Here is a 12,387-nt window from a genome sequence, read left to right as displayed (position 1 = left end):
AACATTGAGTTCACGTGCATGACTCTCAACGCCATGTGATGCATCAGCTTTCCGCGGCCCACGCCAGACCATTGATGCCGGGCTAGATCAAACGGTGGACGAGGAGGCTTAAATTTTCCTGGTATCAGCCCGATGATTTGTAGCATCGGCCATTAAAAATCTGGTTATAAACTCCATTTGCCACGAGTTCCTTATCCAGCCGGCCCGATTTAAAAATGTTAAAGGCTTCAGTTAGCCAGTCAAACAAGCTTTGCTTCATCATACAAGCTAGGAGTACAAACTAGCTAGCTGCTAATCACATATAGCCGCCCTCCTTTTCTTTGATATATACAAATGAAAGTCCGGGCAGAATTGAGTGAGTCTAGCTCGAGACCAGAACAATTACTTTCCATCCGTCCACCACAATGGCGGTGGCGTCAACTCTGCCTGGGCAGCTCACGGCGGTGACCGCTCTTCTTGCGCTGTCCGTGGCCATCACGGTGTCGGCGGCCCCTGCGACTGCGAACCGGAGCAGGTGCTACAAACATCTATTCACCTTCGGTGACTCTCTGATCGACACCGGCAACTTCATCGTCCACAGCTCCACTGATTCGGGGCCCGTCCTGGAGTTGCCATACGGCGAGACCTTCTTCGGCCGCCCCTCCGGCCGCTGGTCCGACGGCCGCCTCGTCGTCGACTTTATCGGTGAGTTCTTCGACGACACATCGACATCTCATTACGTGCATGCATAATGAATGATAATCGGTACGATACGTGCAGTGGAGAAGCTGGGGTTCCCGTACTGGCCGGCGTACCTGCAGGCGGCAGCCGGGAAGTCTCCGGCGGAGGAGTTCCGGTACGGCGCCAATTTCGCGGTGGTGGCCGCCACGGCGCTGAGCCAGGATTTCTTCATGAAGAAGAATCTCAGCGTTGACCAGTTTCCACCGATCCTCCCCTACTCTCTCGACGTCCAGATCGGCTGGTTCAAGAAAGTGCTCGCCGTGCTCGCCTCCACGGACCAAGGTAACGCGTAGCTTGAACAAAATCCGTGGCATGCGTGGCGCCATGGCCACCCAAACGCACTGACCATGGATATTATCTCCTACCACACCATCACGGTCATGCACGTATGCAGAGAGGAAGGAGGTGATGGAGAGCTCGCTGTTCCTGGTGGGGGAGATCGGCGCCAACGACTACAACCATCCCTTCTCGCGGAACAAGACGCTTGAATGGGTCAGGCCCCTCGTGCCACAGGTCATCAGCTCCATCGCTCTGTCCATCAAGGCCCTAATCGAGCTGGGCGCCAAGACCATGTTCGTGCCGGGCATCTTCCCGCTGGGGTGCACCCCGCAGTACCTCGCACTCTTCCCCGGCGACGACCGCGACCCTGCCACGGGCTGCCTCTGGTGGCTCAACGACCTCATCCTCCTCCACAACCACATGCTGGAAGCAAGGCTCGAGGAGCTCCGCCGCGACCACCCCAGTGTGTCCATCACCTATGTCGACTCCTACGACAACGCCCTCGGCCTCGTCACCGCGCCTACACAAAACGGCAAGCCCTAGCTTCTAGCTAGAATCCTACCATGGCAACACAACATGTCCAGGACGGCTTTGATCTTACAGTATGTATTACGTATTTTCGTGCTGTGCGTGTAGGGTTCGACAAAGAAACGGTGCTGGAGGCATGCTACCCCGTCTTGAGCACCGGGCCGTCGGGGATGCCGTGCCCGGAGCCGTCAAGGTATGTGTCGTTCGACGGCCTGCACATGACGGAGGCGGCGTACAGGATCATGGCCCGCGGAATGCTCGACGGCCCATTCGCCGTGCCGCCCATCATGTCTACATGCAACCACGGCTGCTAGAGCTGCATGTGTACGTATATATTGCTGCCGCCAAACCTCTTCTTGGTTGGTGTCTGTTTGACTCGCGTTCTTGGTTGGTCTCTGTTTGACGCGCGGAATAAACGTACACCAGATTTCTAAATCTCGGTCCATTGAGACTTAACGAAGTCTCAGCTAATGCTATATTCATGAGATCTTACGTGAAAATTCGTGCAAAATTTTCATTAATTTTTTTTCACATATTGTGTCACTTGATTGAAACTTGGTTAAATCACAGTCGACTCTGATCAGCCACACCGTAGATACGCGTATTAGCAAAAGTTAAAAATAAAATAATGGTGAGCTCGTTGTCCTGGTGGGAGAGATCGGCGGGAACAACTACAACTTGTCCCTGTTCCAGGCCGGTCCGCGAGGGATTCAGAACATTGAGAGGGAAGTACCCAGACATCTCTTCGTCAGAAAATAAAAGGTTTAGATTGGGATAGGGGAGAAACGGGATTCAAACTCAGGGTCGAACTGTTAGTCTGTTAACAACATGGCGCCAAAACCACTGGAAGGAGCTAACATCCTTGTTCGCTATCAGGGAAAAAAAACCTTCTTCTACTAAAACACTAAATTATATGCACAGTATAAATTATTTGAAAACAAAAATCCACAAAAAAGTAGAAAACATTAACTGTGTAAAAAGTTCAAAAAATTGAAAAATGGTTCATAAAAATATTCGTCAATTTTGAAAAAAAATCATCGATTCTGAAAAATAGTTCACAAATTCAAAAAAGTTCATTAAATTTGAAAAAAATTCATAAAACTAAAAAAAAATCATAAAATTTGGAAAAAGTTCATCTAAATTGAAAGAAGTTCATCCATTTTGAAAAATGTTCATGCATTTTGGAAAAAGAAAAAGTTCATCTGTCTAAAGAAAAAGTCCACGAATTAGAAAAAGGAAAAAAGGGAGAGAAAAAGAAAAAGAAAGGAGGGGAAAAAGTTAGAGAAGAAAGAAGAAAATAAGAAAAACTTATATATAATCGCATCAAGGTGAGGTGGCCGGGTGGTTATCACGTCTTACACCAAACATGACGTCATGGGGTTCAAATCATAGTTTGTGCGCATTTTTTCTCAGTTTAGAAAACAGAGAAAAAAATGAATCAGGCCGGCGCAGCTCCCGGGGGACGGGGTGGGCGCTTGAGGCGCCAAACAGGAATTGTCCGGTACGATGCACTTTAGTTGCCTCAGGTGACTCAACAACTTCGCCGGGCTACACAACCGCGTGCTCAGGGCGGAGCTCCTCGCGTTCGGCCGGCGGCACCCTGGCATGGCCGTCGTCTACGCCGACTACTAAGTCGGGCCATGGACTTCATTGCGAACCGACGCAGACATGGGTTCGGCGAGGCAGCCGCTGGTGTCGTGTTGCGGAGGTAGGACCCGTACAACACCAACTTGATGGTGCGCTACGGCAGCCACGGCCCATGCAAGGTGGTATCGCGGGACGGGTTCCACCTTCCTGTGAGTTTGTTGCCCACGACTTGCTGCGGGGCACGTATGCCGTGCCCCACATCCCACTGGCCTGCGACCGCCGCCTCACCGAAGCGTGACCGTGGCGACTATGAGCCTGTGACACATTGTACATGTGTTCAGTTGGAGGAGACGTTTCCGTCGACTATGAATGTGTCTTTGGCGACTTTGTCAATCTCAAAATGATGTGTCGGCTCAGTCTCCCAGAGGTGCTGATAGGGGTAGTGTGTGTGCATACGTTTATAGGAGTGAGTGTATGCGCATGTATGTGAGCGACTTCGGTGTTAAAAAAAGTTGCCATTTCTTCTTTTTCTTTTTCTTTTTTGAGAAACCGTTGCCATTTCTCTTGTACGCTATCACGTTCACATTTTTTTCTGTTACTAGTAAGTGTGCATGCGCAACACACGTCTCGACTAATATTATAACCATACATGACAATTGTGTGTATAAAAAGATATTCCCTCCATTCATTCCTACGTGTGTCAATTTAGTTTGGAACACCCTACTCAGAATTTCCATCAGAGCAAGAGCACCGCTATGTTCTCGCAAAATCTTCTCAAGCTAAAATCTGCCCCTCAGAAAGTATGGTCCGACGAAAAACGGCAAGTAGCCAGCATGAAAACACATATCATAACTAATAAACAAACATGTCATTTTTTTCTCTACTAATAAATTCAAGGCTTGTGCTGAATTGGATTTTTGGATTTACTAATTTATAACTGATAACATTTTCACATATAATATTCTATAAATAAGTGCTATATATGTTGATTAGATACAAACTCCACACCATGTTGCTCAACCAAATTTGTAATATCTTGAAATGCGGTACATGCTTGTACGTCAATGGAACATATGTACATAGTATCTTCCAGAGGCTGAAGTTGTTCCTTTCTTTACGATAGACGCTTGAGGTGTGCAGCATTGAACAAAAGAGCCTATAGGAACATATAGTGTGTTTAGCACAAAATAAGTTGTACAAGTTATTCGAGGACAAGCACATGACTTCTAGTGTGTTATTTATGACACACAACTGAATGAGAACTTGGAAAATACAAAATGTTCAAGCTAAAATGTGAGAATGAGATGCACCAATTTGTTTATTCAGAGGTGAGTTTCAAGGAAGTCATTTCAAGTTACATTATTCAGAAACATTGTTGCAAAAATAGCAAGATACATAATTAAATCGAACAGTCACATCCGAATTCAAGTTGCATTATGCAAAAATCTACCACCATTGATTGCTCTTGTGTGATTGTTGTTGGGCCTAGGGATGCCGTTGACCTTACTCAAGTCACAAAAGCTGACATCAGGGGAAGAATTTGTCGGACCATTGTTTTGAGGTCTTAAATTGTAATGTCCATCTGTGTATGGTTACTCCAACTACAGTTACACTCCAATGCATAGATCAATTCTAAAATCCCAAACCATTTTGTAAATCTCGCATGCTACACCCGAGAGTTTCGGGAAAAGCAAAAGTTCAAATATTAGTTGTGGTACGAAAATTAAGACACTTGATGTACTATCATCTACTCCTTCCGTTTCTAAACATAAGCCTTTTTGAAATTTCCCTAGGGACTACATACAAATGTATATAGACATATTTTAGAGTGGGATTCACTAATTTTCCTCCGTATGTAGTTCACATTGGAATCTGTAAAGGGCTTCTATATAAGAACAGATGGAGTATTTGTCCTTAAATGGGGAACATTCTCTTGATGCAAATGGAGGTACATCCTTACCTGCAGATAGAAAAGTACAAATGTCAAACAATATATAGAGGGGTATAGAAAGAGTGGTGATGATCATTTAGGCAGGGCAACATAATCACGTGAACCACACTATTATATACAAAGCAGCACCAATTAGTTTCTTAAAATTAAAATAAAGAATTGAGCATTAACCTCTATATATGACTGGGAAGCAATGTATGTGTATATCTCACAAAATTCAAGGTGCATAGTATAAAGGAAAGGGCGTGTGTATGCATGCTATACGTTGAGTTGAGCCTGCCTGCCTGTCGGTGACCACACTTGCATATAGCCACAAGCAGTCCTCGTCTATGATAACGTATGTGATTCTTTGCCAGCTGCCGATAGGGCGTGTGGTAGAACTTGAACTAACATATTGATGACCGGATCACCAAATACAGTGGCAAATACTATGATTTCCAAACACATTGTGGTTTTCAAAATATTGCTGAAAACTGTAGCTACACACTCATCCAAAATAATAAGGTGTGCATCATGGACACCTCCTCGCGACATCTACGTCTTCCTTTTACTGTGTCGAGGTAAAACCGTCTCGCGATAACACCTCCACCAGGTAAAATAACAATTCCTTCCTTCTGTACGAAGCTAACCTGCCTCGTTGCTCGTCCTTCCTCCTCCATGTCGTCCCTCTCCTCCAGATTCCCCTCCTTTTCTCTCTCCATGGCCGCCGTCAGGCCGTGCCCCTGCCACCAACACGCACACGCGGATGCAGGCGGGAGGAGGCACTTGGCTTGAGCAGGGTGGTTTTCGCCGCGCTGCTGCTCCGTCGGCATGGGTTGTCGTCGTGCTCCCCTCCTCTGCAGGCCGTCACCTGAAGGTCGTTGTTGCCGGTGACGAGGACCAATGGGAGGCCGCCGCCGCCATGGATCTGCTCCCCATTCCTTCCCCTCGACCGTCGGTCTCCTGCTCCACTCCTCTCCTTGATCCCCTTCCCTCTCATGCACGCTGCCTCAACTGATGATTAGATGCGCCTTCTCTCCTTCATGTTTGGTCTGAGCCGTGGGTTGCAGCACTCGTGATTTAGCTTGTTACGTGGATGGAATGAATTGGTGAAGGAAATATGCCCTAGAGGCAATAATAAAGTTATTATTTATTTCCTTATTTCATGATAAATGTTTATTATTCATGCTAGAATTGTATTAACCGAAACTTAGTACATGTGTGAATACATAGACAAACAGAGTGTCACTAGTATGCCTCTACTTGACTAGCTCGTTGAATCAAAGATGGTTAAGTTTCCTAGCCATAGACATGAGTTGTCATTTGATTAACGGGATCACATCATTAGGAGAATGATGTGATTGACTTGACCCATTCCGTTAGCTTAGCACTTGATCGTTTAATATGTTGCTATTGCTTTCTTCATGACTTATACATGTTCCTATGACTATGAGATTATGCAACTCCCGTTTACCGGAGGAACACTTTGTGTGCTACCAAATGTCACAACGTAACTGGGTGATTATAAAGGTGCTCTACAGGTGTCTCCGAAGGTACTTGTTGAGTTGGCGTATTTCAAGATTAGGATTTTTCACTCCGATTGTCGGAGAGGTATCTCTGGGCCCTCTCGGTAATGCACATCACTATAAGCCTTGCAAGCAATGTAACTAATGAGTTAGTTGCGGGATGATGCATTACGGAACGAGTAAACAGACTTGCCGGTAACGAGATTGAACTAGGTATGATGATACCGACGATAGAATCTCGGGCAAATAACATACCGATGACAAAGGGAACAACGTATGTTGTTATGCGGTTTGACCGATAAAGATCTTCGTAGAATATGTAGGAACCAATATGAGCATACAGGTTCCGCTATTGGTTATTGACCGGAGACGTGTCTCGGACATGTCTACATAGTTCTCGAACCCGTAGGGTCCGCACGCTTAACGTTCGGTGATGATTTATATTATGAGTTTATGTGTTTTGATGTACCGAAGGTAGTTCGGAGTCCCGGATGAGATCGGGAACATGACGAGGAGTCTCGAAATGGTCGAGACGTAAAGATTGATATATTGGACGACTATATTCGGACATCGAAAAGGTTCCGAGTGATTCGGGTATTTTTCGAAGTACCGGTGGAGTTACGGGAATACGGGAGTACATATGGGCCTTAGTGGGCTTTAGGGGAAAAGAGGAAAAGCCACGAGGGCTGGCTGCGCGCCCCCCATGGGCCTAGTCCGAATCGGACTAGGGGAGGGGTTGCGCCCCCTCTTTCCTTCTCCTCCCCCTCTCCTTCCTTCCCCCTCCTAGTGGGACTAGGAAAAGGGGAGTCCTACTCCCACTAGGAGGAGGAGGACTCCTCCTGGCGCGCCCTACAGGGCCGGCCGGCCTCCCCCCTTGCTCCTTTATATACGGGGGCAGGGGGCACCCTAACACACAAGTTGATCTATTGATCTATTTCCAGCCGTGTTGGTGCCCCCCTCCACCATATTCCACCTTGATCATATCATAGTGGTGCTTAGGCGAAGCCCTGCATCGGTAGAAACATCATCACCGTCACCACGCTGTCGTGTTGATGAAACTCTCCCGTGAAGCTCTATTGGATCGGAGTTCGCGGGACGTCATCGAGCTGAACGTGTGCTGAACTCGGAGGTGTCGTACGTTCGGTACTTGGATTGGTCGGATCGTGAAGACGTACGACTACATCAACCGCATTGTGCTAACGCTTCCGCTTTCGGTCTACGAGGGTATGTGGACAATACTCTCCCTTCTCATTGCTATGCATCACCATGATCTTGCGTGTGCGTAGGAAAATTTTGAAATTACTACGTTTTCCAATAGTGGCATCCGAGCCTGGTTTTATGCATAGATGTTATATGCACGAGTAGAACACAAGTGAGTTGTGGGCGATACAAGTCATACTGCTTACCAGCATGTCATACTTTGGTTCGGCGGTATTGTTGGATGAAGCGGTCCGGACCGACATTACGCGTACGCGTACGCGATAATGGTTCTACCGACGTGCTTTGCACACAGGTGGCTGGTAGGTGTCTATTTCTCCAACTTTAGTTGAACCGAGTATGGCTACGCCCGGTCCTTGTGAAGGTTAAATCAACACTAACTTGACGAAATATCGTTGTGGTTTTGATGCATAGGTAAGAACGGTTCTTGCTCAGCCCGTAGCAGCCACGTAAAACTTGCAACAACAAAGTAGAGGACGTCTAACTTGTTTTTGCAGGGCATGTTGTGATGTGATATAGTCAAGACGTGATGCTATATTTTATTGTATGGGATGATCAAGTTTTATAACCAAGTTATCGGCAACTGGCAGGAGCCATATGGTTGTCGTTTTATTGTATGCAATGCTATCGCCCTGTAATTGCTTTAATTTATCACTAAGCAGTAGCGATAGTCGTAGAAGCAATAGGTGGCGAGACGAAAACGATGCTATGATGGAGATCAAGGTGTCGCGCCGGTGACGATGGTGATCATGACGGTGCTTCGAATATGGAGATCACAAGCACAAGATGATGATGGTCATATCATATCACTTATATTGATTGCATGTGATGTTTATCCTTTATGCATCTTATTTTGCTTTGATTGACGGTAGCATTATAAGATGATCTTTCACTAAATTTCAAGATAAAAGTGTTCTCCCTGAGTATGCACCGTTGCCAAAGTTCATCGTGCTGAGACACCACGTGATGATCGGGTGTGATAAGCTCTACGTTCATCAACAACGGGTGCAAGCCAGTTTTGCACACGCAGAATACTCAGGTTAAACTTGACGAGCCTAGCATATGCAGATATGGCCTCGGAACACTGAGACCAAAAGGTCAAGGGTGAATCATATAGTAGATATGATCAACATAGTGATGTTCACCATTGAAAACTACTCCATTTCACGTGATGATCGGTTATGGTTTAGTTGATTTGGATCACGTGATCACTTAGATGATTAGAGAGATGTCTATCTAAGTGGGAGTTCTTAAGTAATATGATTAATTGAACTTTAATTTATCATGAACTTAGTCCTGATAGTATTTTTCAAATAATGTTGTAGATCAAAAGCTCGCGTTGTTGCTTCCCTATGTTTTTTATATGTGTTGCTAGAGAAAAACTAAGTTGAAAGATGTTAGTAGCAAAGATGCGGACTAGGTCCATGATCTGAGGTGTATCCTCATTACTGCACAGAAGAATTATGTCCTTGATGCACTGATAGGTGACAGACCTATTGCAAGAGCAGATGCAGACGTTATGAACGTTTCGCTAGCTCAATATGATGACTGCTTGATAGTTTTGTGCACGATGCTTTACAGATTAGAACCGGGACTTCAAAAACGTTTTTTGAAACGTCACAGAACATATGAGATGTTTCAAGAGATGAAATTGATATTTCAAACTCATGCCCGTGTCAAGAGGTATGAGACCTCTGACAAATACTTCACCTAAAAGATGGAGGAGAATTGCTCAACTAGTGAGCAAGTGCTTAGATTGTCTGGGTACTACAATCGCTTGAAACCACTGGGAGTTAATCTTCCAGATAAGATAGTGATTGACATAGTTCTCTAGTCACCATCACCAAATTTACTAGAACTTCATGATGAACTGTAGTATGCAAGGGATGACGTAAATGATTCCCGAGCTCTTCGTGACGTTAAAATCGACGAAGGTAGAAATCAAGAAAGAGCAACAAAGTGTTGATGATCGACAAGACCACTAGTTTCAAGAAAAGGGCAAAGGGAAAGAAAGGGAACTTCAAGTGGAATGACAAGCAAGTTGTCACTCCCGTGAAGAATCCCAAAGCTGGACCAAAGCCTGAAACTAAGTGCTTCTACTGCAAAGGAAATGGTCACTGGAAGCGGAAATGCCCTGGATATTTGGTGGATAAGAAGGATGGAAAAGTGAACAAGGGTATATTTGATATACAGGTTATTGATGTATACCTTACTAGTGTTTATAGTAGCCCCTGAGTATTTGATACTTGTTCGGTTGCTAAGATTAGTAACCCGAAACAGGAGTTACAGAATAAACAGAGACTAGTTGAGGGTGAATTAACGATGTGTGTTGGAAGTGGTTCCAAGATTGATATGATCATCATCGTACACTCCCTATATTTTCGAGATTAGTGTTGAACATAAATAAATGTTATTTGGTGTTTGCATTGAGCATAAATAAGATTAGATCATGTTTATTGCGATACGATTATTCATCTAAGACAGAGAATAAATTGTTATTCTGTTTACATGAATAAAACCTTCTATGGTCATACACCCAATGTTGATGGTTTATTGAATCTTGATCATGGTGATACAAATATGCATAATATTGATGCCAAAAGATGCAAAGTTGATAATGATAGTGCAACATATTTGTGGCACTGCCGTTTGGGTCATATCGGTGTAAATCACATGAAGAAACTCCATAAAGATGGATTTTTTGAATCATTTGGTTATGAATCATTTGATGCTTGCGAACCGTGCCTTTTTGGGCAAGATGACTAAAATTCCGTTCTCCTGAACAATGGAACGAGCTACTGACTTGTTGGAAATAATACATACCGATGGATGCGGTCCAATGAGTGTTGATGCTCGTGGCGGGTATTGTTATTTTCTGATCTTCATAGATGATTTGAGTAGATATGAGTATATCTACTTAATGAAGCACAAGTCTAAAACATTTGAAAAGTTCAAAGAATTTTAGAGTGAAGTGAAGAATCATCGTAACAAGAAAATAAAGTTTCTACAATCTGATCGTAGAGGAGAATATTTGAGTTATGAGTTTGGCCTTCATTTAAAACAATGTGGAATAGTTTCACAGCTCACGCCACATGGAACACCACAGTGTAATGGTGTGTCCGAACGTTATAACTGCACTTTATTGGATATGGTGTGATCTATGATGTATCTTACCGATTTACCACTATCATTTTGGGGTTATGCATTAAAGACAGCTGCATTCACTTTAAATAGGGCACCATCAAAATCCGTTGAGATGACGCCTTATGAACTATGGTTTGGCAAGAAACCAAAGTTGTCATTTCTTAAAGTTTGGGGTTGCGATGCTTATGTGAAAAAGTTTCAACCTGATAAGCTCGAACCTAAATCAGAGAAGTGTGTCTTTGTAGAATACCCAAAGGAAACTATTTGGTACACCTTCTATCACAGATCCGAAGGCAAGATATTCGTTGCTAAGATGGATCCTTTCTAGACAAGGAGTTTCTCTCGAAAGAAGTGAGTGGGAGGAAAGTAGAACTTGATAAGGTAATTATACCTTCTCCCGAATTGGAAAGTAGTTCATCATAGAAACCAGTTCCAGTGATGCCTACACCGATTAGTGAGGAAGTTAATGATGATGATCATAAAACTTCGGATCAAGTTACTACCGAACCTCATAGGTCGACCAGAGTAAGATCCGCACCAGAGTGGTACGGTAATCCTGTTCTGGAGGTCATGTTACTTGACCATGATGAATCTACGAACTATGAGGAAGCGATGATGATCCTAGATTCCGCAAAATGGCATAAGGCTATGAAATCTGAGATGGGATCCATGTATGAGAACAAACTGTCGACTTTGGTTGACTTGCCCGATGATCGGCAAGCCATAAAAAATAAATGGATCTTCAAGAGGAAGACGGACGTGATAGTTGTGTTACTATCTACAAAGCTCGAATTGTCAAAAAAGGTTTTCAACAAGTTCAAGGTGTTGACTACAATGAGATTTTCTCACTCGCATCGATGCCTAAAAGTCTGTCCGAATTATATTAGCAATTGCCGAATTTTATGAAATTTGGGAAGTGGATGTCAAAACTACATTCCTTAATGGATTTCTTAAAGAAGAGTTGTATATGATGCAACCAGAAGGTTTTTTCGAGCCTAAAAGTGCTAACAAATTGTGCAAGCTCCAGTAATCCATCTATGGACTGGCGCAAGCATCTCGGAGTTGGAATATACACTTTGATAAGTTGATCAAAGCATATAGCTTTATACGGACTTGCGGTGAAGCCTGTATTTACAAGAAAGTGAGTGGGAGCACTACAAAATTTCTGATAAATTTATGTGAATGCCATATTGTTGATCAGAATTAATGTAGAATTTTCTGGAAAGCATAAAGGAGTTTTTAAAAGGAGTTTTTCAAAGAAATACCTCAGTAAAGCTACTTACATATTGAGCATCAAGATCTATTGAGATAGATCAAGACGCTTGATAAGATTTTCAATTAGTACATACCTTGACAAGATTTTGAAGTAGTTCAAAATGGAACAGTCAAAGAAAGAGTTCTTGCCTGTGATGCAAAGGTGTGAAATTGAGTAAGACTCAAATCCCGACCACGACA

General features: G+C 44.0%; 1 protein-coding gene across 1 annotated transcript; it reads left to right on the top strand.

The window, feature by feature from the left end:
• The first annotated feature begins 404 nt into the window (after nucleotides 1–404).
• On the top strand, nucleotides 405–1,962 carry LOC123040896 (GDSL esterase/lipase At1g28650). Its single transcript, XM_044463621.1, has 3 exons — nucleotides 405–684; nucleotides 760–1,002; nucleotides 1,115–1,962. Exons 1-3 carry the CDS (start codon nucleotides 405–407, stop codon nucleotides 1,540–1,542), a joined length of 951 nt encoding a protein of 316 aa, XP_044319556.1. The 3' UTR covers nucleotides 1,543–1,962.
• Nucleotides 1,963–12,387: the final 10,425 nt, after the last annotated feature.

The sequence above is a fragment of the Triticum aestivum genome, chromosome 2B, assembly GCF_018294505.1.
Source record: "Triticum aestivum cultivar Chinese Spring chromosome 2B, IWGSC CS RefSeq v2.1, whole genome shotgun sequence".
Lineage (NCBI taxonomy): Eukaryota > Viridiplantae > Streptophyta > Magnoliopsida > Poales > Poaceae > Triticum > Triticum aestivum.
This window is presented reverse-complemented; position numbering and strand designations above follow the sequence as displayed.

What these genes read in the sequence shown, in the direction of transcription:
- LOC123040896 (XM_044463621.1), top strand. Translation starts at nt 405, where the DNA reads ATGGCGGTGGCGTCAACTCTGCCTGGGCAGCTCACGGCGGTGACCGCT. An exon ending in CCTCGTCGTCGACTTTATCG is followed by an intron (nt 685 to 759) that starts GTGAGTTCTTCG and finishes CGATACGTGCAG; the next exon opens with TGGAGAAGCTGGGGTTCCCG. An exon ending in GCTCGCCTCCACGGACCAAG is followed by an intron (nt 1,003 to 1,114) that starts GTAACGCGTAGC and finishes GCACGTATGCAG; the next exon opens with AGAGGAAGGAGGTGATGGAG.